Genomic DNA, 27,341 nt, shown 5'->3' with positions numbered 1-27,341 from the left:
ATTGGTTTCAAAGCTGCTTTACCTGTCTTTCCTCCCTTTGGACCACTGACATGTGGGGAATATCAGTGTCTGCATGTGTGTCTGATTAAACTAACATCTGGGATACCACAGCAGCAAATTTGGAAAGGAAAATCCTGGATAGCTGAGCCAGCCACAAACATCTTGCAATCCAAAATGCTGCCCTCTCCAGTTTTCCTCCATGGAAACTCTTCCACAGGCTCTCACCAGGGTTTGGAGCAAGAGGAAGAGGAAGAGCTGGCTATGCTGTGCATGGCAAACACAATGATTAAAAGAAAATGGAAGAAATCCCATTAAAAGCACACAGCTCATCCATTAATTTGCTAGATTGTTTTAATGGAGCTGGCAGTTCACTTGGTCCTCTACCCTGCCCTTGATTTCCACAGAGCAAAGATTAACTTTGCACCAGGAGGGAAATAATACATCCACCTGCTGATGCATCCTGAATCTGTAACTGTGAACCTCCTGGAGATTAAATTAACAGAGAGACAAAGAGAAAGTCACAGAAGGGGTGTTTCCAGCTTGGTTTTTTAAGAGATGCATAGTCCTATAACATCCATAGGAAAATATCCAGCACTGGCAGATTTCTGCCAGCATCAAGAGGCTCCAGATCCAAGGCGGCTGAGCACCACAAACAACCTGAAAGCTCTGCCATGAATTCTTCAAGAAAACCAGCAGCAGAAAGGTGACAAGGCTGCCTGAGGATCCTTGTCCCTGATGGAGAGCTGATGGACACCTCATGTGAACAGCCCCCATCCCCACGTTTGGGTGCAGCCCTGGGATCCCCTCTTGCTTTCACGGCTTCTAATGCTCCTCAGGTGGAAGGATGCCACAGAATTCCCAGTGAGAGCTCATACAGTGTAGTCTTCAAGGAGAGGAACCACAGATGATGGCAGGCCAAGGAGACACCCAACAGGCCAGGTCAAACCTGACCCACAGTGCTGATGCCCTGCTGGGTGATGCAGCCCATCCAAGAACAATCAATGCACCCTGGAGGGGTCACAGGAACATGACCAGGTCATCTCAGAGGAGCTGAGGGCTTGTTCAGCCACGCAGAGAATGGATGGTTATGGTCTCTCTGTGTACACTGTCAACAGCAAGGATGGTAAGAGAGGGAGAAGAACAATGCAGGTACTGCCATATTATCAATTTATGAACACTGTGGGTATGTTCAGGCTGGAAACCAACAGTCTTCCAGGAGAAAAATTAAAATGAGCAGAAGTTCTTGCTGATTTTAGGGCAGAGTATAATACATTCAGAAAAGGTTTCAAAGGGCACTTGCATACTAAAATACTTTCTCATCAGTCTCATACCTCTGGGTGAGTGTTCTGCCCTCACACACTTGCATTATTACCAATTTTCTTAAGGGATGAAGTCATGATGGAGTAAGACAATAAACTGGAAATGCATATTGAATTTTTATTAACCATAATTAAAATTATCATCAAGATGGGCTAAAGGTAAGATCATCTCCTGAAATTTAATTTGCAAGGACATTTATTGAGGAAGTATTTTTAAATACAGTTCATTTAGCATTTACTTAGCTCTTCATGCCAGAGTGACAGCAAACTTCATAAGCAAGGCAAATTCAGAAGCTGCAGCTGTAAATCTCTGTGTCCTGCTGTCTCATGAATTTTTTGTTTAAAGAGCCTTTTCAGTTTTCAAATCAACCACTACTTTCCTCAGTTTGGGAATGGCAAGACCTCTGTTCCAATCACTGCTGTGTATTACCTGGAAGAGCTCAAACCCAAGCATCTCCAGAATCCATCTTACAGTGAACTGTTGCAGCTTGTCCAGAGGAACCCCTGAAATTATATCCTTTACTACACAAGACAAATCCTTCTGTGTTCCTATGCCTCAGTCCAGGAACAATTTGACTTCTTTTAAGTTACAGAAAACAAGCACACGACACACTCAGGCTAAATGCTGCTGGAAATCAATCCTTCTGCTCTGTGTGTAAACAGAAACTGGGTGCAACATGGTCCCATATGCCCAGACCATTTGAATTTCTCATCCCACCCCACAGCCTGGCAAAAGAGTCCCTGATCACCCACATCAAAGCTGTGATGGAGCATTAAAAACACAGAGACCTTCCCCATGAGGATCAGCAGAAAAGCTGATGCCCCTTTCAGAAACAGAAATGCCAATCAAATTGGCGTTAAGCAGCAACTAAAACATTCAGCAGCAAGGTAAGGCCAGGTTTTCATTGCTCCTGTTGGAGCTGGGCTGACACTGCAGCTGCATGCCCAGGTAGGAGCACGAACCCAGCACTGCTCTGCTCTCTCCTCTCCAACAGCAGCACTCAGCTGCTCTGACATGAGCTCCTCAATAAATGACTTGCCTGCACCTCCCTTGGTGTCAAGCCCAGCCAAGCAATCCATGCCCCTTGGGAGACAGCAGGCAGCTGACACCACGGTCCTGAGCAGGCTGATGGCTTTGGGTTAGGGACTGGGCTCACAGTCCTGCAGTGTTTACAGCACTGACATTGCTTTGAAGAGCAGTGAGAGTTAAATAGTGCTGGATTACTCTGCAGACAGCAGCAGAAAGCTGCTCTGGTAACCCTGAGCTCTTGGGCAGGAGCCAGAGGAGCAGCTCTGATCCCCTCACATTCCCCCAGGACTGCAGAGCTTGGAGGGACTAAAGAGAGACACAGTTCAACCGAAAACTGACCCCTCTCAAATGTTTCATGATCTAATTTCTGTAATGCAAAGAATCAACAACTGCCCAAAAATGTTTTTTCAGGGTATATAAGCAGATTAAGAGCAATCCTGCTCGGAACTGCACAGGTGTAACCCAGTGCTTTGACAGCTCCTGCTCCATTTTCAATGAAACCTTGCTGCCCCTGTTTTTGCTCTCCAGATCCCTGCTGACTCTGTTCACATCACCCTAAAGCAATCCATTGGGTCCCTAGCACTCAACAGAGTGAAAAAACACATTTCAACTACACAACCAGAGCTCTGAGCATTGCACAGCTGCAGCAGTGCCACCCTGACCGAGGGGCTGTTCCCAATTCACCCTCATTCCTTATCCCCCACACTGCCCCAGATTATCTGCTGCAGAGGACACCCCAGAGGCCACCCCACCACGTGGGGATCTGGCAACGTGCCCATGAGCAATTTGTCCCCCTTGGTGACAGATGCAGCTGCGGGCAGGGTTGCCATGGCAGCGCATCCACTGAAGCCAGCGCTGGCCCTGGGGACCCTGCAGGCTCTGCCCTGCCCTGGGTGGGCTCTGGGCTGCTGCCAGCCTTTGCTCAGCCCCCACACTCTGCACATGTGGCTGCTGTGTCCATGGCCTCAGTGCACAGAGGACAGCAAGGACAGATGACAAGTGCCCAGCTGAGTGGCACCTCTGTGACCCTGCACACAGGGGATCACAGTGCCAGCAGCTTCCAGCAGTGCTCAGGGCAGGGGTCCTTCAGGATGGGGTCAACTCCCCCACCCAGTTCACATTTCTTAATGAATGCCTCATCTCCCATCATTAAAAAAAACCCCACCCCAAAATATCTCAAAACAAACTCTCTGGGTTATGCACAGCATGGTATCCCATAGCTTAGATCTGAGAAGAGCAAGGTGAGAAGCAGCAGTTAACTGATTATCTGCATCCTCACATCCTCTGGAATTTCCTCAGTTTTTGCTGCTCACCCTGTCCCCTTGCACTAGAGCAGGACCCCCTCCCCTCAGCTAGAGAGAGGCACAAATCCTCCCCAAGATCCACAGCACCCCAGAATGCAACAATTATCCAACACGAGGATAAACCTACCTCATATTTTTACATTTCTTTTTAAATGTTCCATAAAGGTTGTCCCTATGACTTTTGCTTCCTTTTATTTTTGCCTAACATAGCAGATTTGTGATGCATCTGCTAAAACACCCTCCACACAGCTCCCTAATTTCTGAAACTGAGCTTGAGCTCATCTTTCAGGGCAAGTGGCTGCTGTGGAATGGAGCAGCAGCACCGACAATATTTCATGTCAGAGGCCTGCCACGTTTCTGAGAGATCTTAATCTCCACTGAAAGAGTTCCCTATTTTTTATTTCCGTATCAGCTTCCCGAGTGTCGATAAAAAGAATTACTTGGGCATTATCAGAAACCGTTTTATTTCAACAAAGAGCCAATGAAAAATAAACAAGCCTTTATCTGTGAGGCAAGACTGATAGAGTTCACACAAGTCCTAATTCAATCAGATGCTGAAACAACAGCTATTTAACACAGTGGCACCAGCACACCTCTCCTCCAGGGCTGGGGAGCTTCCTCAGGATTACATCCACCAGTCCAACACTGGACAAAAAACCCCTTCATACCCCAGTGTAAGAAAAGAAGCTTTTACAATTTTTTTTTTTCACTAACCCATGAGAAAGGCCCTAAATTGAGAGGAGAAGTAGTGGTCTGGTAGAGAACTCAGATTATCTAGTCTGTCTTTCCCTGGGGGAAGAACAAGCAGCACAGCTGGATGATGAACAATTTCTCCCCTTGCATGGCTAAGTGACCCACCAGGGAAAACCCAGGTTTGTCCTCCTGACTTGGGGCATGGGAAGGTGACACAGCACACACAGCTCCCCTGCTGTGTCATGGTGATGGGGATCCATGCAAGAATCACAGAATATCCTGAGTAGGAAGGGACCCCATAAGCACCACTGAATTCAACTCCTGATCCTAAACAGGAAAACCCCAAGAATTCTACCTTGTGCCTGAAAGTTTTGTCCAAATGCTTTCTGAATTCTGTCAGGCTTGGTGCTGTGAGCATTTTCCTGAGGAGCCTGTTCTAGTGCCCAAGCACTCCCTGGATGTACAACCCTTTGCTAATATCCACCTTAAACCTCCCCTGACACAGCTCCACTCCATCACTCTTCACACCATGCCTCTTAATCCAAGGAGTTCTCTAATGACCTTTTCTTTTTGGAGGTTTGGGCTGTTCTTTTATTAACACCTGTATATGCCAAGAGCCCTTTGTACAGGAGCTCAAGGAGAGAAACAAAACCAAATCCTCTTGCCTGGTCAGAGCACACAAACCCTACACCCAAGCAGTGGAAAGGCACTGAGCAGAGGCCAGCACCAGGGAGGGCTCCTCTCACTGCTGGGGGACTTGGCACACAGTTGGTGTGGGTTTTTTTTCCCACTCCTGCAGCACAAGGAGGAACATTGTGGGTTGTTTAATATTTCACTTACAAGAAAAAAAAAAATTATGAACCAGTCAAAGCCAAATGAAATTTCATGGGATGAAAAAGCATTTCTCAGCCTGACAGCTTTTGCCTTGCTGAATCCCAGTCCAGCTGCAAAGAACATGGTTTATAAGAGTTCCCACCAAAAACAACCAGGACACCCAGGCTAAGAATGCCCCTGGAGTCCAAGCCCTCAAGCCTTTCCAATAATTCAGTGTATCAGAAACAAGGAGAACAAGCTTGCACAGAGGTCTATCAACTGCAGTTTTCTCCTGGAAGGAACATCCTCTGAATCCCTCCACTTCCCACTGGATGCTCTGGCATGTGGATGCAGGGGCAAACAGCTGAAGTCATGAATGTTTTTGCTAAGATGAAGCCCATGTTGTGCAGAAACTAGAGGGAAGAGTATGCTGCTGCTCTTCAGCATCTCTGTGGTCTCCCAGGTGAACCATGGATATTTGTCACCCCTGAAAAATTAGGCTGCTCAGGCACAGAAAAGCTTTGGAAACCACACATGGGTAAGGCAGAATTGACTGGATTTACAAGGCTGTGAGGAAATAAAGACTTTTTGTGACTACAGGACAACATCCAGGTCATTGTACTGACAATAACTCCAACAAAGCTTTCTCTCCAACAGACCCCTAAGGAAAGCAGTGTCCTACCTACACTGCTGCTCTGATGGCCATAGGCACTGCAGGCTGCTGCTCCAGAGACTCCAACCAGCACAGCCAAGCTCAGAACACAGCACAACAACTTTAATTAATTTTACAGTAACAACCAGAGCCCTGACCCGTGGTGCCACTGCCCTGCCTGGCCCCCTGAGCACCAGCTGCTGCCAAAGGGAGTGGGCTCTGATGCTCTGTCTGTCCCCAGGGATAGAGGGGATTTAAACTCCATCCTCCCTGCTCTGGGAATGCTGAATTAATAACCGAGAAGGCACTGACAAGGGAAGCAGCAGGAGGAGGCAGCTGAGGATTTATGGAGATGCAAAGCAGCTCGATGCCCTTCAGCACCGTCAGGCAACTCCACCAAAGTGGCTGAGCAGCCACAGATCTCCCTGACCTCCCCTCACTGCCCCCCTCCTCTTCATCTGCCTGCACAGACTTCATGAAATGTGAAGCATGAGAGGCACCACCAAGAGCTGGCAGGAATCACCCTCAGCCTCCATCTTCCCAGAGATGTGCCCAGCTCCCTTCAGCCAGAAGATGGAATGGTTTTCAATAGACTAATGTAATAAAGATATTGCTAATGACACTTCAGAATAAAAATGGGTTTACCATCAGCCTGCAAAGATTTTATGGCAATATGGAGATGTGTTTTGCAGTGCAGCAAGAGCCTGATCAAAGCCATGACTTTGAAAAAGATGGATGCAAAAAAAGGGGTTTTGTGTAAGCTGAGGACAATTCAGAGTAAAAAATCTCTATCAAATCCCAGTTATTTTAAAGAAAAGAAAACAACTTACCCAGAGCTGATCATCCATTCCTGGTGGGTTCTTTTTAATAAAAGCACCATAATACGTAGCAATATTTCGGTGATGAGAATACTTCTTCAGCATGTTAATTTCTTGTTTGATCTCTTCCTCTTCATCCTGGGATGAGGTGAAAAGAAAAGAAAGACAAAACCAGAGGCATTAGGACACTGCACTTCACAGAGTCTGAGCTGTCCTTGTATGTGGGTGAATTTCCAAGCAGCCCATTCCTGACTGACCTCTCGTTTTTTTTGTATCATTTTTTTACAGCCACTTCACAGCAGACCATGGGAGCCTGAGAATGCATTAGAGACTCCCATTGTTCTGAAGCTCAACCATACCTGTGGTACCCCAGTGACGCATTAGCACACCCTCACAGACACACCAGAGGCTCAAGAACGTGTTTTTGTGCTCCCAGCCCTCTGGTACATCACTCCTGCCAACCGTGGAAGCAGCACAAGGTATCTGGAGACACCAGGAGTTGGGGTGGCACCACATGGGGAGCAGGCAGGTGCTGTCTGTCCACAAACTCCATCAGAATAACTCAGTCCTGGTGACAAGCACCATTCCTATGGGCTATCCCAGCCCCTCTCTGTCCCATCTGCATTAGCTGAAGCAGCAGAGGTAGAGGAACCACACAATACCTATTTTGATGTCCCTCTCTTCACTGTCACACCCATCAAAAGTGCCCTGGTTTTATTTTAAGCTGACTGAATTCCAGCCTCCTGTATTTCCACAGGCAGCACTCAGCACCTTGATGTCAATGAGCTTTATTATAAAGGACCAGAAGGGCTGTTTGTTCTTTATTCTCCTTTATTCCCCTCGTGTCCCTCACCTGCCTCTCTTGACCTCAGTTTTACAAATGGGCAAAGGACAAGACACCCAGAGAGCAGCAGGAGCAGTTTTTCTTGAGGAGCAGTGCCCCTGACCAGGTGTCACATAACATGGACAGGAACACATCTTTCTTCCCAAAATACCATTCAGGGAAGAACAGCAAAGGAGGAACAAGTACAAGAAATATCTGGATGGAGCTTGCATAAACGACCTCCAGTTTATTTTTGGTAAGAACATGGGGGTTATAAGCACCAAGGAGGAGGAGGAACAGGCTCAAACATTACAAAGAAAACCAGGGCACTATTCTGGAAGAACATTTATGACCTCTCTTCAAGCAGTCAACACAACTTTGCTTGTTTTCATTTGTCCAGGAAACCAGGGCATATAACATAAAATTTATCAGGCCACAGAGGTGATTTTATTAATTGAAGCCCTTTGCAACAACAACTAAAAAGCAGCTGGATGCTCAACAGTGCTGGGAGCAAGGAACAGCACTCAGCACAAAATCCCTCCAGCTCTCTGAGTACCCAGTCAGCTTTTCAGTCATCCCTCAATTCATGCCTGGCTCTCTAGGAATAAATGGAGGTAAGCCAGAGGGACATTTGGTCTAAAGTTTTATTGTGACTCTGTCTTCAAGTAGAACTCTAAATAGGTGGAAAACCCCTCCAAAGCTTAAGATCTGTGGATTGCACCTGAGGATGTGTCTGCATGGCCAAACTCCTGCTCCGAGCAGGACTATTGAGAGTGATCATCCCCAGAAAATCCAGACAGGTAGGGATGAAAATGGAATCATCACAGCAAGCTGCTGTAACTACTCCAATCCCAAACCCAACAAAAGCCACAGGCCAGTGCTGCCTCACTTTGCCTCCATCACCTGATTCTGTTACATCCCTCACTGCATGTAGGTCATGCAGCAGGACCAGCCCCTGGAAATGAATCTGAATTCTTAATTCAGGGAGACCAGCTGCCCAAACTGATGAAGTGCTGCAATGTGAGGGCCTCTATTCTGCAATCTTCCCTAACACATAATTAGTAAGAGCAGAGATGAGTTAAACAAAGCATCATTGTCAGGAGCCTGTCAAGGTTTAGTGCAAAGCATATGGTCAGGATAAAATGCTGTCTGGGAGCTCGGTGAACTCAGAATCATCATGGTTTGGGGGTTGGAAAAAGCCTTAAAGATCACCTAGCTCCACACCTCACCATGGGCAGGGACACTTTCTGCTCTAGACCAGGTAGCTCAGAGCCCCATCCAGCCTGGGCTTTACACTCCAAAAGCTGCAGATGGCTGTGGTTGGGATGAGCCCACTAATTCTGCTCTCTGCTGACTACTGAAAGGCACACTGTCATCAGGGGTATCCTGGAAAAACAGGTGGGATGGAAGGTCAGGATCAAATGAAGCAGTGGCAGCTCTGCAATTATGTGTGAGGAGGAGACGAAGGACAGAGTTTGGGTTTTCAGCAGCAGCATTTGCACTGAGCCTGGAGCAGGTGCCAAGCATGGCTGTAGGCACAAAGCAGGGACCAGCTTTAGAAACTCCTCCAGAAGCAATTCCCATTCCTGCTCTAGAACTGCCTTGAGCACCAAGAGCTATGAAGCACAGTCACAGCTCAGATTAGCACAGATTAGCAGTGCCTGCACCATGGTCACTGCCCATCCTGCCTGAGCCTGGCCCTGCCCTGAACGAGCCCTCCCTGCAGCCTAAGGGGAAAACAATTAAATATCCAAAAGCCACAACCCACGACAAATACCTGATTTACACCTTGTACATTCAAACACGAGGCCCAGCTTTACAAGGTAAAGTCTTAGATCAGGTACATCTACTAAAAAATGTGCATGAAACTGTTATTGGGCAATATCAGATTTCAGGAACTTTTCTCCAATATCTTTCCTTGGAAGTGATGGCATTTTAAAAGCATTGAATTAAGTGTGGATTCAAATTTAAGCCTGTGGTTGGCCTCAGAGTAATGTTTTGATTTCTCAGCTAAAATCCATTCTAACATCAGACTTCATCCCATGGGAATTTCACTGCTGTTTATGCCATGGGTTTATGCTTGGTGGGTCTGCTATTCCCCTAGAGCCTGCTTCCCACGGGAACGAGATAAATGGCACTTGTAGATACTACAAGTAAACAGGAACAAATCTCATTCACATTTACAGACTTATTCCACACACCATTTCACCTGCTAGCACCAAAAATAACCTGGATGAAGGTCCCATAGATATTAATACCACAGCATCTAAGGTATTTCAAAACAGATTCCCAAGGCCAGCTGACTGCTTTCACAGAGAGTCATTTCTGCATGTGCTGAGCTCCTGAAAGCAATTAAAACATTAACTCAAAAATTAAGGTGGGTAGATTGTGATTGAGTCCTAATGCTGAAATGTGTTATTTCTATCAAAAAAAGAAAGACAAAACACATTCTTACTCCCAAGCCTGGCAATGTTTTCAGTGCAGGAACTTTGGGAGGGGTACTTGGGAAAAAGAATACTCAAGAAAAAGCATTTTCATGCCATGCTCCTAAATGCATCTACATTTCTATATCATAGCAACTCATTTTTTCTTTTGTGGTAACTGGGAAATGGTGAAACCATCTTTCCCCCTCAATTTTGTTTTTCATTTAATGATTTGTAAATTCTTGGTTCTGACAAAAGTTTCAAAAGAGCCACCTTTGAGACGAGGGTGGTGTGATTTTTTTATCAGTAGGATGCACGGGAATTATTCAACTTGCCTCGTGAAGTTATTCATAACGATAATTGCAACATACTTTTGGTGAACAAAAGCTCTTCAGTGAAAATCAGAGATGCAGAGAAACAGAAATAAGTTATGAATACACAATTCTGTTGCTACTTTTAACAAGGTCATGTGCAATAGGACAAGAGGGAATGGCTTCAAACTGACAGGGGGCAGGATTAAATGGGATATTGGGAAGAAATTCTTGTCTGTGAGGGTGGTGAGGCCCTGGTACAGGCTGTCCAGAGAAACTGTGGCTGCCCCATCCCTGAAGTGTCCAAGACCAGGTTGGATGAGGCTTGGAGCAGACTGAGACAGTGGAAGGTTTCCCATGGCAGGGATTGGAACTGGATGATCTTTAAGGATCCTTCCAACCCAAATCATCCTATGATTTTCTTCAGAATTTATTAGGGCATTTAAAACAGCCACTGCTGGAACTGGATGCTGCTTTGTTTCAGCATAAAAATAATTAATCTCCAAAACTCTTCCAGATTTATTTTTTTCTCACATATTTATTAAAACTAAAACCTCTTAATGACACATATCATAAAATTAAGACAAAGGCAGTTTACTTCCCAGGAACATCAGTCTTTCACCCAGCCCCACACATTATCACACCCCATCCCCTTTTTCCTCTTATCTGTAATTTAAGGATGCAGGAGGAGGAGGATACATTACCCCGGTGACGTCCATAACCTTAATAGCAGCAAGCTGGCCTGTTTTAACATGACGACCCTGCAAAAGAAAAGGGAGAAATTTGTTTGGTTTTGCTCAGTGACAATGTTTTCCTCACAGTGAAGAATATCCTTAAACAATCTCCTCGCCCTGGCAGCATCCACACAGCATTTGTTGCTTTTTCAAGAGCATCTTCTCAGCAGCCATGATGAGAAAGCAATTCCCTCCCCTTCCTCCTGCCATTACAATTAATTAGTACAGGGCCTTCAGTGCTGTATTTTCCTGGCAAACAAGTGCTGGAAATACCCTTTAATGCTCAGCCATGCACAAAAATCCAGCTGGGGGCCTCTCCTGAGCACAGAGCATGACTCGGCTGGAAATGGGCTGCTGGAGCTGAGATGATGGGGATGTGCTGGCTGGGGTACCCACACTGCCTTCAGTCCTCTGGGGTCCCATCCCAGCTCTCATGGGCCTGGGGACACAACCAGGGACCCCTGACCTGCAGGACACCATATTGACCAGTGGTTTATTTCTTTTCAGAAAGACTTGGTTAACAGGCTAGAGAGGTTTTTAAAATTTTCAGCAACCGAAAAAATCAGCAAATCACTGCAATGAACTGTTTGTTGCAGAGTGCTTGACTACATTAATCCTAATGGGAAAATGCCTGGGAGAGATGGTGAAAATATAAAAGAGCTCCAACTATTTATGATGTCTTAAAACCAACACAACTGCTATCAAGCAAGTCAATTCCCAGTCTTTCCTCCTTTCCCAAGAAATGGATCACCCAACATCATATCCAAATTGCTCATATCAAATCATTCCCACCCCCAACTGGAGGACGTGCTCTGCTTCCAAACCAGGCAGCCTGAGGAAAAGATGTTTTTCCTTCAGGAAAGCCAGCAAACACTGATCCTAACAGGAGAGTTGGGAGGCAAAGGGAAGCATCCCCATTTCCCAGTTTACATCCCTATTTACTGTGGGAGCTGCCCAAGGCCCCATCATGTGAGTTATGGTGTGGAAGACACAGAGGGAATGGCAGGTCCTGCCCTGCAGCACTGATAATTAACACACCAAGGACAGAACCAGGAGCAGAAGGGAAGAGGGGTCAAGCTGCAGCATGGCACAAACAGGGAAAAACAGAAGCTTTTCCTACATTGCAGGCTCCTCCTGCCCCCACAGCAGTGTCATGTTGATGAGCTGGGGTTTGTGTCAGGTCTCCCAGCCCTCCTGCAGACTGGAGATGGTCTTTCACACCATCTCAGCTCAGGAACCAGACATGGGAACCTCTCCCTGGTCCCTCAGGTTTCCAGGCACGGCGCTGGGAAGCAAACCCACACGCCGGCTGTGGAGCAAGGCAGCATTATCCTCTCCAAATTTATGACTTCACCAGGAAGCCAATTCACCCACCAGGGCTCCTCACTCATTTATTAACACAATTTATACGTCCTGAGCAACCCCATGTTCTAACAGCAGAAAAAGAGCTTTATTTTAAAGTATGTGCAACATAAAAAGTAATAAAACCCAGCCCATCACAGTAGCCCCAGGTTGTGGCTGAAGCATCCCTGGATGTGGCTGTCAGGAAGGAGGGGCATGTCACTAGACACCATCTATTTAGACAGCATGATCTGCAGAAACAAATCCTCCTCTTCCTAAATTTGTCCTTGATGGCTTGCCCAGGAAGTCTCCATGTGTTGACACTTTAATTAAAGCCCACAGAGCACCAGCAGGGTAAACACTTGGCCCATGGCATGCCCCATCTCCTGTGAGATGGAGGAGGAGGGGGAAGCGTGTTGGGGCTTCAAATAATGGATTTAGGAGTTATACCTGCCTTCACATGATGCATCAGCACCTCACTTTGTGTTTTAAGGAAAAGCCCCAGCTTTGCCATGGTGATGTGCTCCTGCTTCCCTCAGTACCAGCCAGGGGCAAAGAGATCCCTGTGTGCCCACAGCATCTTCCCAGGAATCTGCTGCCTCCTCCCAAATTATTTACAGACAATGGTAAGAACTTAACACTATGTAAGCATTTACCAAAACAAAATAAACCACTTGGAAACATATGTTAATGTAAGCCATGAGGGGCACTTAGTCACGCAAAAATCAGGCGGAGTAGAACCAGTAAGTGTTCACCCTGGGATATTGTAGCAAAGGTTTGATTTTTCTACACTTTGTTCATGACTATGGATTGTACAGCTTCACCCTGGCAGATGAAGCCATCCAGGGAAAACAGGCATCTCCTCACCAGTCAACCATCCCTTTTAATTCAACCTACTGCTCAGCACGGAAAACTGTGAAACCTTCATAAATAGTTTAGAAAACCCAGTTGATTTTTACCCTACTGCAGATGTTCTTGAATTTGCAATAAAGATATAGACAGGCTGGAGGCAGACACCAAGAACTGGAAGGGAGAGATGCAACAGAGGAATTAAATCAACATCCAATCTGTAGCCAGTAAAAGATGCCACAGCAGCAATAAACCTCTCTCACAGCATCAGTCATCAGACATCTCTGACACTTTGGCCATGTAGATTCCAGGGCTGTGCCCAAAGCCTGGAAGCAAGACCAGGATCACCCATGCCCACCCAAGTATCCAGCTGGATCAGGAAGAGGAACCACCTCTTCCACAGCCAAGGTAAACTGAAATTAGGAATTAATTAATGTCAAGTGTTAATCTGTGCTGCTGTAAGAAAGCTACAAAAGAGGACTGGGGCATCAAAATAAGGAAAGTACCAAAAAGCTCTGTTGTGATGCTTTTACCTCCTGTGTGTCGTCTACCCATCAAAACTTGCTGGTCTTTTTCTTTAAACCACCACCACAGCAGTGCCCTCCACTCAAAAACCACATAAAGACTGAGCATACTCCTGCTCCCCTGACTCAACTCTGCCTCCTTGACACCAAAGATGTGGCTCAAAACAGTAACAAGTGTTGTGGTTCAACAGAAAATCTGCACTTCTTAAAAACTCCTCCATTTTAGTGTCCCCATGGGCATGCTGGAGAGGGTGCAGCTGCCTGAAGGCAAAGCCTTGAAGAGGATGGGACCTTTCCTGGGTAAAACTGTCACTTCTGAGCCTTCAGAGCACAGTATCAGCAATGTTCTTGGGACAGGAGCAAAGGTATCTGGCAGGGGACTGCCATCACTGAGCCACCCTTGCTCCCTGTGCCTTCCTCACCTGTCGGCAGTCACCTGTCTGCTGGTGAAGAGGAGTTGATGCTCCTGAGCAATCTGTAACATTCTGTCTTCCCACCCTCTCTGTCTCCCATTGTTCCGGATTTTTCCGCTTGGTGGTGGTTGGTGGGCGGTGGGCTGCTCCCAGATGCTCGTACAGAAGAGCAAGAGGTGCACGAGAACCAGGATCCCTTCCTGAGCCCAACCCTGCAGCACATCCCACCATCCCACCACCACCCCCATCCTGCTGCAGGGCTCCAGCTCCTGCAGGGCACCACCTCTGCTCTGGATGTAACCACGGGATCCCCAGTGTTCCCTCTCTGCTCAGGTGGGACAGGGACTGAACCTCCAGAAATCCCAGGAGAGGAAGGGAAGAGCTCTCCAGCAGGACTTTGGTTACCCCATGTTCACAGCCAAGGCTTGCAGGAGCACTGCCAGCATCACCTGGGGTACAGCTCCCACATCTCCCTGCTCTTTTCCAAGGCAGGTTCTGCCTCTAGCTCTTCATCTCCATGAATTCAGCACTGTTACAGACACTGATGGCTACGATGGCATAAAACATACAGGAATAAAACTGAGCTACTAAAGCATTTCCCCCTCTCCAGATTCACTGTCAAGGTTCACTTGGGTACAAACCCACATTTCAGCCCCAGGATTATTCAAGCATGATCTTCAAAGCTGTCACAATTTTTAATTAAACATCCATCTGAGCATAAATTCATGCTCCTAATTACTCTCAAAATGTTATATCAACTATCACTAACTTGATAATGTCAAGTATTAAGACTAATTTCTACAAATGAAGCAAGCACCATGAGTTTTTTCTTCAAAGGTTGTGGTCCTCACACTCCATAAAGTGTAATGGACCAGCACACAATGAGAACATTGGTAAATGCTTTTAAACATCAATTGATGCATTCAGGCATTATGTTTACTAAATAAATAAACCCTGGCCTCAATATCAGCCTTTGTAGACAACAACTGCATATCTTGGCCCAAAATTCCAGTCCACATTTTAAGGACAGAAAGACGATGATTGATTGTTGCTTTTTAAAATTTTCCTTGCACAAGCATGGATTTCACCTCTAAGCAAAAACTGCAATTTCTGTACCCAGAAATGTATTCCATCATATTTCCTTAACTTCTGCTGTCGGCTTTTATTCGTCCAACAAAACAAATGACCCACCACCTGCTGCAGCCAGTGGGACACAACCAGAATTGTCACTTTGTTGGGAAATGCAGAGCTCCCATTTCCTTCTGCCAGGCAGAGCAACATGTCTTACACTTCCCAGGCTGGACACACAGCCTCCAATGCCCCAAGCATACAAAATCTCCACTGCAGCACTTAATGGAGTAACCATGTTGTATATCTGATACTTTACAGCAAAACACTAATAATCCAACCATTTTGCACTGCCCTTACTCATGCTGCATGTGAATATTGAAATGAGTGGGATTGGGGTGCTCTTGCAAAGCACTGCTGAAATTTCAACATGCACAGCCCTGCTGGGACCAGACCACAACGCCAGCCCTCACCACTGAGGAACACTGTGTCTCACACAGAAATCCCAGTGAACTGAGACAAACAACAAAAAGTCTCATTAAAGTCCAAATATTACCACTTTGGCAGCAGAGAAGCCTCCCAAATAAATTCATTCCATTACATTTCTGTTGCAGTTAAAATCCTCAGCCTGGTGCCAGAAGCCCAACAACCACTCTTTCTACTTTTCTCTTTCCAACCCCTGCCTCCAAACCCAGCACATCCTCAGCACCACCACATCCTGCATATTCTTCCTACAACAGGCACAGGATACCAGAGGTTTTACCAGGTTAGAAGTCACCAGCTCACTTTTCTGTGCTCACATACAGTTTGGGTTAAGTGCTACAAAAACCTCTTTGGCCAGCCCTGCTTCTGCACATGCACCATTCAAGGTGTCCACTGATGAGTCTCAATCTCCAGACTCTGTTTCAGCATCCAAGACCTTCTGCAGTGAGGATCTCCTGGCAGGGGACAGAACTTCTCCCAGTTCCATGGTCTAGGTCCTGCCAGTTCCTTGTTTTCCTGTAATTCAAGGTAATCCAGGGAATCCAGTCCAAGACTTTCAGCATGAAGGCACTTCAGCACTAATGCACTGAAAACTGCATCCAATTTTTCCTGGGAGAAGGAGCTTTGCCTTGCAACAGGAGCTGTGAATCTGAACTGCCATCCTGCTGTACATTAGACCATTTTATAGCACCTGGCATGATTTGTTCTCAGCTTTTACAGAGTACAGGCACATTTATGTACTTGCTTTCCCATTGAAAGCAATCCTGAGGGTGCCAAAATCCCCTCTTCCAACAAGTCTGAGGGGCTAAATACTTACTGATGTAAAAAAATAGGTTTATTCTAGTGTGAAAATTCAGCAATCTACCAAACAAGCTGGCTAAAATTGACGTATGCAAACTTTGCACTTGGTTTACAGATCTCTTCAAACACATCTGAAATAAATCCATGTATCTCAGAAGGTAGTTAAAACATTGGAGGCCAGCATAAGAAAAATTGAGTCATGTACCAGGATGAGAAAAATGTTTATTTTAACAAAGAGTAACATATCTCTTTGATTAAAACAGAGCCATCAAGGGCCAAACCTTATTGTTGCTGCCTGCACATAACTCCAGTACTGGGAGGGGGATTTCAAGACAGTGGGGCCTCAGACCACCCTCACCCTGCCCAGGGATTCAGCCCCATCTCTGCTTTACTACAGCAGGAGCTGACCACAAAGGCAGTGTCCTTCCTTGCCTCCACACCCTTCCAGATCTTCACCTCTAGCCAACCTGCTACTTTCCTTTGGGCTGTTTCTGGAGAGCAGAAAATCTTTCACTGGGAAGGACAAACACAAATTTCACTCACAGCCAATACACCTGTCATCTTTTTCAAGGTTTTAAAGAGTGAGATCTTGAAAAACATGCAAAAAACTCAAACAGATACTAAACAAGGTGGATTTTTTTTTCCTTTTTGATGCTCAGCTGGGTATTTTTATTAATATTTCAGTTTGGACTGAACAACCAGAGCTTCCCCTTGGAAAAGCCTAAATCTGCTCCCAGCACAGACACCTCTAAACTGCACAGGGCCAAGCTAACACTCTGTGCTGACCCAACAGAGCTGACCTTTGGACTGAAGTGTCTTCCAGTCCTCTGTATCAATCCAAGCTCTGATCAGGACCCTGCAGCTCAGACAGCTGCAATTCCATTACTGCAGCTCCACAATAGCCCTGATGTTAAGTAAAGAAGGCAGGATTATCAGATTACCAAACTAAATTGTTAAATTAGCATATTATTCATCTCCAGCAAGAACATGCACTACAGCCTATAGGTGAGCAAGACTACAGTTTTGTATTCCCTGCATAAGGGAAACACATCTCTTATGCCAGTGCTTGTACTTACTCCATCCTCTCTCCCTCTTGTAGCTCAAATGAGGCTGGAGACTCCAACTCCAGCTCAGGAAGAACCAGGTTTCCCTCTCCCATGGATAAAACCATTGTCTTAAGTACTCCAAAATCAGCATCAGAGAGCCAAGTCCTTCCAGAAGCTTCTGCAGATGGTTCCTCCAGATATGGCCAGCCCCACTTCTAATTTCCACCCAGGGTAGAACACTGGTTACAAAGCCTGTTCTCCTGTCTCTGTGGCACCATTCAGCATCAGCACACTGGGCATGCCAGGCTGTGCATCTCCTCCACAATCACACAAATGATTGTGACAGATTTTGCCCACAGGTGTTTAAGATGCAGCTTTTGGAGGTCTGCCCTTCATGGTCACAGCAAACCTTGCAGCAGAACAGATTTCAAGGTGTTTCTGCATTTCTCAGAGTTTTCCCAGAGTCCAGGAACAAACGATGCTCTGGGAAAGGGAGGTCAAAGCCTCAACAAGAGCAGGTCTAGGCTGGAAGAGGAGTGGGCTGAGCACCACAGCAGGGGAGCAGAAAGAGATGGAGATCATCAACAGACAGAATATACACCAAAAGTGGGGTTTAGGAGCTGCCTATGGAAACCTGAGGCACCAGAGGACTAAGGTGAGATGTTCCTGACAAAGAATAATAAACGTATTAAAAAACCCAGAAGGACAAGCAGCGTCTCAGGAAATTATTCCCTGAGTTGGTCCCACACTGAAGGCAGCAGGACTCAAGAAAGCCTCAGTGGGATGAAGGAAGGAATGCCACCATTTACCACTGAACCCCATGCAGCCTCCCCAGGCCCTCTGTGAGCTTTGTCCCCTTCCCCAGCATTCCCAGCTCCACCATGGGGCAATCCCCAGGGGTCTCTGCCAAGGGGAGCAGCCCATCACCTGCAGCCCACCAGGCAAGGAGGGCAGCAGCCAGGCTTCAGGGTGCTCCTTCCCCTCCCACACACCCTGTCCTCCCTTTGCCCCAGCTCCTCTGCAAGTGCACATTTTCACAGCTAAAAGGAGGCAGCACAGCCTGTTCCCAACAACAGCAGTTCATGACAGCCATGTTATTACCACCCTTTAACACCCCCACTGTGCTTCTGTTTCACGTCGCTGCCTATTCAACTCTGCAGTATTCATAACTAAAATTAAATCTGCCTCTAGGAGACCCACAAGGCACCCTGTCACACAGGGCACGTCCTGATGGCAGCACCAGGTTGTTCCTCCCAGTGGGAAGCACTGAGCTGTGCAGGGAATGCAGTGCCTGGACCACCCAGGACTCCCAAGGGTGGCCCAAGGAAGAGCCAGCCTTGTCCAATGAGCCAGGCTGTCCCACAGCTGGCACCTTGCTGCCTGACGTGTCACAGGGTGCCACCACAGACCTGGCCAGGTCTGGGCTGCAGCAGGGAGCTGTCACACCTGCAGAATGCCACGTGGATCCTGATTCCCACATGCTTTTGCTGTCTGCAATCCACAGCCAACCATTTCTGTGTGGTGCCAGGGCACCTTGGCTTTAAAGTGGCCAGGACCACCTCAGCTTCGACATTCAAACCCAAACTCCAGGATGAGCCCAGCAGCTTCAGGGACCAGTTCCCATCACAGGTGAAGCAGGCTCTGTGCAGGACACAGGAAAAGGCATCCCAGGGCACCAGGGATGCAATGTCATGACTGGGGCTGCTCAAGACTTCAGACCAAAAGCTCAGGATGAGAACAAGCTGCTGTATCCAGAGCTCAGGGGCACCAGCACAGTCTCTACAACATTGTGTGCTTCAGCACCTGCTTCTATTTATTCTGTACTTGTAAGAAAAACAATTCCCTTCAACAGAGATTGCTCCTAACCTGCTCCCTCCTGCAGGGTAGGCAGGGCTTAATGCCTGCAAACCTCCCATGACAATCCATCCCAGAACACTGATGGACATGGGTACCCCTCAGCCTCCTCAGGTTTTTGGCACCCCATTTATTTGTGCCACACAATAAACAGCTGCTTTTCAACATCTGAAGTGTCACCTGCTCTTCAAGCCATTCCCCAAATCAGTAACTCCCTTGCAAGCTGAGTTTTAAAAATGGCCTTCCAGAAAAACACTACACAGTGATGGGAATGGAGTTTCTGGGAACACCTCTGCAGTGCCATCTGCTTGACTCCGGCTCTAGTTTCATAGTAGCAAGATCCAATTTTGGAGGTGGCATGTGAAGTGCAAGGTGATTTTTCAACCAACAACAGCAAGGGAGAACCACCTTCTGTGAACCTGAGTGCCTGGCATCCTCTCTGGCAGCAGAGATGGACAGCACTGGTGGCAGGAGACACCAACAGGGGACACAGAGGCATCTGTTACCTAAAGCTGGTTGAGGGTTTTGTGCTTTTTTTTTGTTGCTGTGTAAAGAAAACTGAGTAAGAAGGAAAGCCCAGTATTTGTGGTGTTTTCCCAGCCATTTAATTCAGGAAATTTAAGTCTATGGCTGTCAATGGCTTTTCATGAAGGGATTCCACTGGGTTTCACTGACTTGCCAATGGCACAACCCAACCGTGTCCATGATCCCATGAATCACCCCAGCTGATAAGCAGCCCAGCCTGCTCTCCCAGCCATGGTTTGCCTGTTCCCTGTGTTTATCCAGGTAACTGCAGGGCAGTACTTTTTTATCTCAGCTGTCCATGATGCCCCACATGCCCCCATTTCTCTGCAGGGACAATGGCCCAGGATGAGATCCCAGCACGGATCTCTGGACACCTCAGCAGAGGGTCTCAAACAGGGCTCTCACCTCTGCCACCCCCAACTGCTCCACGACTCTCTGCTCGTAGGAAGGAGTCTGAATACAAACCCAGTAGGTTCACTGTGCACCAACCCTAACACCCCAAAATGCAGCAGAAATTTGGGGATGTCTGAGGTCCAGTCCCAACGCTGGTAAGGGCTGAACATTCCCACCATGAGCCAGGATTTACATCCAGTCACCTTGAACCACTTTCTGAGAAAGCCATCCCTACAACCCTTCCACTGCTTCCCTCTTTGAGCTTTTCCAGTCCTGCAAACACTTGGATCAGCACAGATCCAACCCCCTTGATTCCTGCCCAGGTAGCAAGGCTGACTGGCACCTGAGCCAATTCATACATTCAGGCTTCACTCATTCATCAATCACGAGCTGACTCCAAGTCCCTGTCTTAGGGTGGCAGAAGTAACAAGAACAAGCTGATAAAGGTACTTACATTTTTATGGGGCTTAGGAGAAAATGCCACAGCTGCCAGAAAGTCTCACATATATCTCTTGGGTGACTGAGGTCGTAGCATGAGGAAAATGAGTGTAAGAATGACATAAATAACTCCAGATCTTCAGAGGACTCAGGTGCTCCCCTAATCCCAATGACTTTGTAACTCAAGATACTGCAGACCCTGTGTTGCACATTTCTCCATCTCTGTCAGCTCAAATATCAATTTTAGACCTCACATACTCGAAGGCTGATGGACATCACACTGCCTTTCATCCAGAGTCGCCTCCAGGGTTTTTGTCTGCCCTGAGCAGCCTTGACAACTTATTGTCCATCCCATCCTGCCCTGAGTCACTTACTGTCAGGAGTCAATAAACGTTTTGCAGTGCCTGTGTTCTACTGATTTACTCCAGCCGTGCCTAGAGCAACCCTCTGTGATATACATACTAATGTGGCTGCACAGGGAGGCATCAAAGCTTCCATGCTGTCCGATGTTTCAAGTAAGTCAGGTATTGAGTAGCAAAATTTTAGAACTGCTTATTGGAAAAGGGAAGCTGATGAATGACATGTAGACTCCTTCATCCTTGTATTTGCTCTGTGCCTGTGACATGTGCACTCACTGCTTTGTCTGGGATAAAGATGGGATTTTTGACTCTGCTGCAGAACAGCCCCTCTGTGGCTCGCCCTCTAAGCCAGCCTTGTGGGTTGGGATCAACAGTGTCGATCAGCAGATTAAACTACACTGCTTCTACAGCTTCTCCATTTCCAATTCTCCTCTCTCAATCAGGAATTTCCCACCCCTGCACTAGCAAGGAAAAGCTTTTCTATGAAGCTGTAAGGCAGCCAGGTCACTGTCTTTCCCTGCAAAACACACCTGATGCCACCATGGGCTGCCCTTGCATGGCAAAGGACACTCAGGGTTCCTCACTGGTCCCCATTTTTCTGCTAAATAGAGAAACCGGGGTGCAAGGGCTCCTTTAGGAAAGGAATGAGTCCTAAAAGACCCCACAAACAGGAAGACCCTCCCCAGCCCTGCACACAACCCCCACCCAGCCTTGCCACAAGGCAGCACAGCAAAGGGGGGCTTTAGCCAGGGATTTGAAAGCAGGGAGAAGAGGAGGAGGACTTGGGATTAGCAGGGAAAGGTTAAGCCAGTACCAGGGATTGCATGGGAACAGTACAGCTCAGGAATGAGTGGGAGGAATGAGAAAGGACCAAGTGTCCCTGCCACCTTCAGCACTTGGGCACACGAGGGACGAGCCCAGCACTGGCACAGCATGTCACTACTTGGCAATTCTGGGCCTGCAGCCACTGCCTGATGTGGTTATCAATGCAGGAGGGCTCTCCAGCCATTAAGGGTTCTACTTAGAGAGCAATAACATGTACAGACACAAATCGATGCTGTACAGTTTGAAGGAGCTGACTGAAGGCTATGGATTTTACTCACTGTTATTTGCAAAGTGAAACAAAGCAGACAAAAAAGCTCTCAAAGCAGCCCAAAAAGCTGCCTGCAGGAACGTGGGCAGCTCACGAAGGCTGCCTGCAGCTTTGCAGTGAGAACACATATGGGCAGGGGGTGATGGCCTTTTATTCCACTGGATAAAGATCTTAGCGGAAATCTGAAAAGCTCGGTGTGAGACCTCATCCACAGCTAATCCACACGGACTATGGCATGCTGCAGGCACGCCAGGAAGGAGCCAAGGCCAGGCACTGCACTGAGTCACGCCACAAACCTGCAATTTCAGTTGTACCAAGAGAAAGAAGTTGGTAAGATACAGCTTTAGAAGCATCACCCTGGACCAGCTGCATCCTGCCCTACCTAAAGGCAGCTCAGGCCACCCAGAAATCACATTCCCTACAGCCAGGACAACATGCCACTCCCAGCCACCACAGGCTTTTAACCTTTTCCCAGTAGGATCAATGCTTGCTAAGCACTGAAAGTCACCAAGTTCCAGGCAGATTCATATTAAAAAGTTCTTTCCTATTCGTATTTCCCCTAGCTGCCACACAAAATGCTGGTTTGGTTATGCTGCTTGGTGTTTAGGGACTGCTCACCTATTAGTGTGGGCAAGGGTGATTTGTAGAAAAGCAGGGAAGGACCTCCCTGCACTTTTCCAGGGGAAAAAAACCCAACCTGTCAGTTTGCCCAATCTTTCAAACACAGTCAGGGGTAAGTTTTGGTATACACTGAATAGGATGTATAAATTTCCTTTACACTGGAGCCTTGATTGAGGTTGATTTTTGCTTAATACTGATTTTTAAGTGCACTGTGGGGTCTTAAACTCCAAGAAAGGATAGAAAGCACAGCCAGGGATGTGTGGTGTGAGACAATTTCCTGGGATGCAAGGCCAAGGCCAAGGCAAGCAGCTGGGTGCTATTCCTGGATCCCCACCAAGTGCTCTCAGCCTTGGGTGAGACTTTGGGTTCTTTGCTGCTCAATGTTATCCCCCAGTAAAATGGGCAAAATAATACTACAGTTACTCCAGAAAGATGATGCAATGGGTGATGCCATATTGCATAAAGCCTCCAAAGCTTTGCCTAAGGGTAGAGACATGTTAGAGAATATCAGGAATTGTTCCTCACACAGCCATACTCTGCATTCACATCTTCAAACAACAGCGGTCTATAAATTCTTAATTATTTTTTTCTAGACTAAAGGGCTTTTGTTTTCCCAGAAGACTTAACAAGAAAAAAAAGTCAACAAAATTTCTTTACATTTTTAATTCAAATGCTTCTACACAGCATTTCCACAAGACTGCTTAAAAAGTGCACTAGAAATTGTAATTAAAAGCTGATCTGCTTCACGAGATGACTCAGGCTTCTGCAGCTTCAACCTTGGCCTCAGCCAGCTCTGCCAGTGCAGCACTGACTGTTTCCAATCAGCACACAGCGAGCTGCCAGCATTTATGAGAGAACAGAGGAAGGTTTCCTTAAATGTGAAGGGTAAAAAAGAAAATTCAGTTACTATTACTCAATTTCTCTCCAGCATCAGAGGAGAAACGAGCAGAATATGAGAGCAAAAGATCAACCCCTTCTCTAAAGCACATAAAAACAACACAAAGCCCATGGACAGATGTGTTTTTCTGTACAAATACCATCATAAATGTAACCTGCCCCTTTGCCTTTGGAGCAGAAAACTGACTTGTCACATCCAAATACTTGCCTGGTATTTCTCATCCCTCCCACAGCTGTAGCTCAGCAGGACACACTGGCTGCAGAAATATCACCCTGGGATTTAGTTTCTAATATTTCCAAGGACATCATATTTCCCAGAGGGAGCTACAAGATGTGCTTGGCTTTTCTTTTGTTGTTGTTGTTTCAGTAATCACAGAATCATTTAGGTTGGAAAAGACCTTTAAGACCAACGAGTCCAACTGTAAACCTTACATTGCCAAGTCCAGCACTAAACCACATCCCTGAGCACCACATCTACTCATCTTTTCAATCCCTCCAGGGGTGGTGACTCAACTGCTTCCTTAGGCAGCTTGTTCCAGTGCCTGACAACTCTTTCCATGGAGAAATTTTTCTAACAGCCAATCTAAACTTCCCCTGGTGCAGCTTGAAGCCATTTCCTCTTGTCCCAACAATGCAGGTGACTGAGAATAGGCAGAGATGTCCCAGTGCTCCTCACATGGGGCACTCCTGGATGGGTGAAGGCAGCTGGGAGACTCCCAGAGGATCATGCAATGCCAGGGCTGCATTTGCTCAGACAGGAGCAGCACTGTGAGAAGCAGAGGATGTTTACAGCAAAGGCACCACAAGGCCATGAACTTGTGATTAATGCTCACAGTTGTGATGTGATTGAGAAGTCACTGGCAGCAGCACCAGGACTGACAGGAGGTGACTGCAGAAGCCACAACTCATCCCCACTGCCTACAAGCCATGAGCCTTCAGGGCTTCAAACAAAGGAGGAAGATGAGTAATTTCAGACAAAAGAATGAGCCATCATCAAAACTTCTGACACAAATATCTCAACTGGATTAGGTACTCGTGCTACAAGTCTCTTTCTTTTTTTCTGTTCTTCTTTTTAAAGCTTTTAACTTTTTTTTTCCTTCCTCCAGATTTCCAAATTCCTACCTGTCTCTGAAAGAGCTGAGCTGAAGTATTCCCTGAAGGCTGCTGTTCCCAGTACTTTCCAGATCAAGAAGAATCAGAGAATTCAATAAATCTTGTTCCTTTTCACACACAAGCACCCTTATAAATTTCTGTTGCAGTATCTTTCCTTGTCTTCTCAGGCCCTCAAAGCATTTATGTGCTGGACCAAGAAGAAATGGAACTCAGCAAATAAAACTTACCCTGAAGATAAATGTAAATATAGAGGGGATAAACTGCCTTGGTGTAGATGTAAAGCCATGCAAGGAGATCAGTCACCACTAGCTGACCTGAATGATGGCCAAGCCAAGCTGTCCCCTGACAGCAAGTTGGGTTTTGTGGTCATGGAGGATAGTTGTTAAGAGTGAGAGATTTCAGCAGCACTTCCAGCCTGGGAAAAGCTCCTTACACCTGCTCAGGATATGCCATCTGTAGCAGACTATTAATATGCTCTGAAACCATGGTCCCTTCCCTCCTGAAAGGGCTTATGCTGATGAAAAATAAAAGTAATTCTCTGTCTTATATGCTGATGGAGGAAGTGTCTTTTAAAAGTGCTCATAAAACCTGTCCAAACAGTTAGTAATGCACAGTGCTGTGATTTAGCACGAAGGTGTCCCATTTCTGTGAAAACATAAGGCAGAAAGAAGAAGTGAAAAACACTCCAAGTGACAACAGAAAAACAGATCTTGGTTTCCCCTAAATTCCTGAACAGTTTGAAATCCCTTTGAGGAAATCTCAAATAATTTCCTTTTTCTGAAAGCTCATTAAACAGGTCAAGAAGTATACCTGTCTTTCCAAAACAATTATCCTTTTTTCCTGAATGATTTTACACAAATTAGATTATCCAGCACTTGCTCTTCTGCTGTGAGCCACCTGAAATACAAACACTTGGGGAAAATCTTCCAACATACAGCAAACCTGGTCCTGGATGACAAGAGGCTGTCAATGTGGTAAATTGCTATTGAATAACTGAGTGGATAAAGCAGATTTCCAGGAGCTGGGTGTACATGGCAGTTCCCTGGCTCATGTGGCACCTGGAAATGCTGTGCTGTGCTGGGGCAAGTCCCAGGAGTGATGGGGTGGGAGGGTGCCAACACCTCTCACTTTGCAAATGCTGTGGTTCCAAGAAGGAAAACAGAAGTGAAACAAAGCCTAGTGGAGCAGGTGGCAGGAAGAGCAGTAATTTCTCTTCTTCCCCAGACCCATTATTTACAGTAAAGTATACACCCAAGTGTCCCTAAAAATACAAGTTCAGGTCTTGTGTGGCACTGTCTGACAGCAGCTTTTCTCCAGCTTTCCAAGTCCTACGAGTCCCTGCTGCCTCCTCACTGCCTTCCTCCTCTTACCACCTGTTTTTCACATCCTGCTTTTCCCTGTTTCATTTCCACTACAGTCCTGGTAAGGATGGCAAGGCATCTCCCTGGTACCTGACATCCATCTGAAAAGAAAGTTGGAGGAGTTGGTAAAAAGCCACTGACCCCACAGTTTCATTCTAGAAGAGTGCAGGGACAGGACTGATGGGAGGGTTTCTCCTTCCCCAACCCATTCTTCTCTGGCTGTGGCACCTGGACACAACATAAATTAGAGCTAAAAGCACCTAAAAGCATGGAAAATGAAACAGGCTAATTCAGAAAAGCAAAAGCACATCTAATTTAGTTACTGGGAAATGAATAAATGGTATTTCCAAGGCAGCAAAATTGTTCCATCCTGTGAAAGAATATAAATAGTTTTAAGAAAGGGCAAAAAAGGTGGGAAGGTGCTCTAAGAACACTATTTAATTACTTTTTCTAAGACCTGGCTGTGCTGTCACACCAGTATTTAGCATTTTCCCCCTCTCACCATATAGGCAAATATAAAGATTCACATTTCTCAGGTAACTCACTTTTTTACTGCAGTCTTAAGGTTGTGTTTCTGAAAATGTATGTTTTGTTTGTTTTTTTAAAAAAGGTTAATTGAGCATTGTTGCCATTATTCACAAATGGATATCTGCCATGCAAGGCCTCGATTTTCACATATTTTCTACACTACTAAACCTGACACAAACATTTCAGACTAAAGATGGATTTCCAGCAAGGATTCCCATCAGTCCATTATTTTCATAACACATGGAGGATGATATCACACCACCCTTCAACTTACTAATTTTTTCAGCCTTATCACAGGAGGTCCCATGGTCTCAGGCACTCTTGAATGGGAAGCTCTTGCAGTGCTCCTGAAATGCTCCCCAGGATCCTGCAGGGTTCCTGTGTGGAAAGACCCAGCCTGGAGGGTCTCCTGCTCAGGGGGTGCCATGTCACCCTTTCTCAGGCAGGAATGAGGGCAGTGAGCCTTCCAGGGACTATTCCACTCTATTTATTCCTACTGATGTCTGCGCTGTGGCACTCCTGGAGAAACACCTTTGCTTTCAGACAGGCTCAACCATCTCAAAACCAGTAAAACTTATCCCAGCACTCAGGGACAGGATTTTCTAGGCACAGCCTGGTTTTTGGGTACAGACCACATTTGGGAAGAGCTGCTGCTTACACAAAAACCCCTCAGTGTTCACTTGCAAGCCCATTTTTCCCTCACACATGGCTCTA

At 46.5% G+C, this 27,341-nt stretch overlaps 1 protein-coding gene across 8 annotated transcripts in view; it reads right to left on the bottom strand.

Annotated features, from left to right (window-relative positions):
* Nucleotides 1–27,341, bottom strand: part of TNIK (TRAF2 and NCK interacting kinase) — a 147,231-nt gene that overhangs the window by 61,075 nt on the left and 58,815 nt on the right. For all 8 annotated transcript variants that reach the window (XM_033069082.2, XM_033069081.2, XM_033069083.2 and 5 more), the window contains exons 3-4: nucleotides 10,891–10,947; nucleotides 6,642–6,767 (exon numbers count right to left, since the gene is read on the bottom strand). In XM_033069082.2, the coding sequence (XP_032924973.1) occupies nucleotides 6,642–6,767; nucleotides 10,891–10,947 (183 nt within the window). The remainder of the gene's footprint in view (nucleotides 1–6,641; nucleotides 6,768–10,890; nucleotides 10,948–27,341) is intronic.

The sequence above is a fragment of the Catharus ustulatus genome, chromosome 10, assembly GCF_009819885.2.
Source record: "Catharus ustulatus isolate bCatUst1 chromosome 10, bCatUst1.pri.v2, whole genome shotgun sequence".
NCBI lineage: Eukaryota > Metazoa > Chordata > Aves > Passeriformes > Turdidae > Catharus > Catharus ustulatus.
This window is presented reverse-complemented; position numbering and strand designations above follow the sequence as displayed.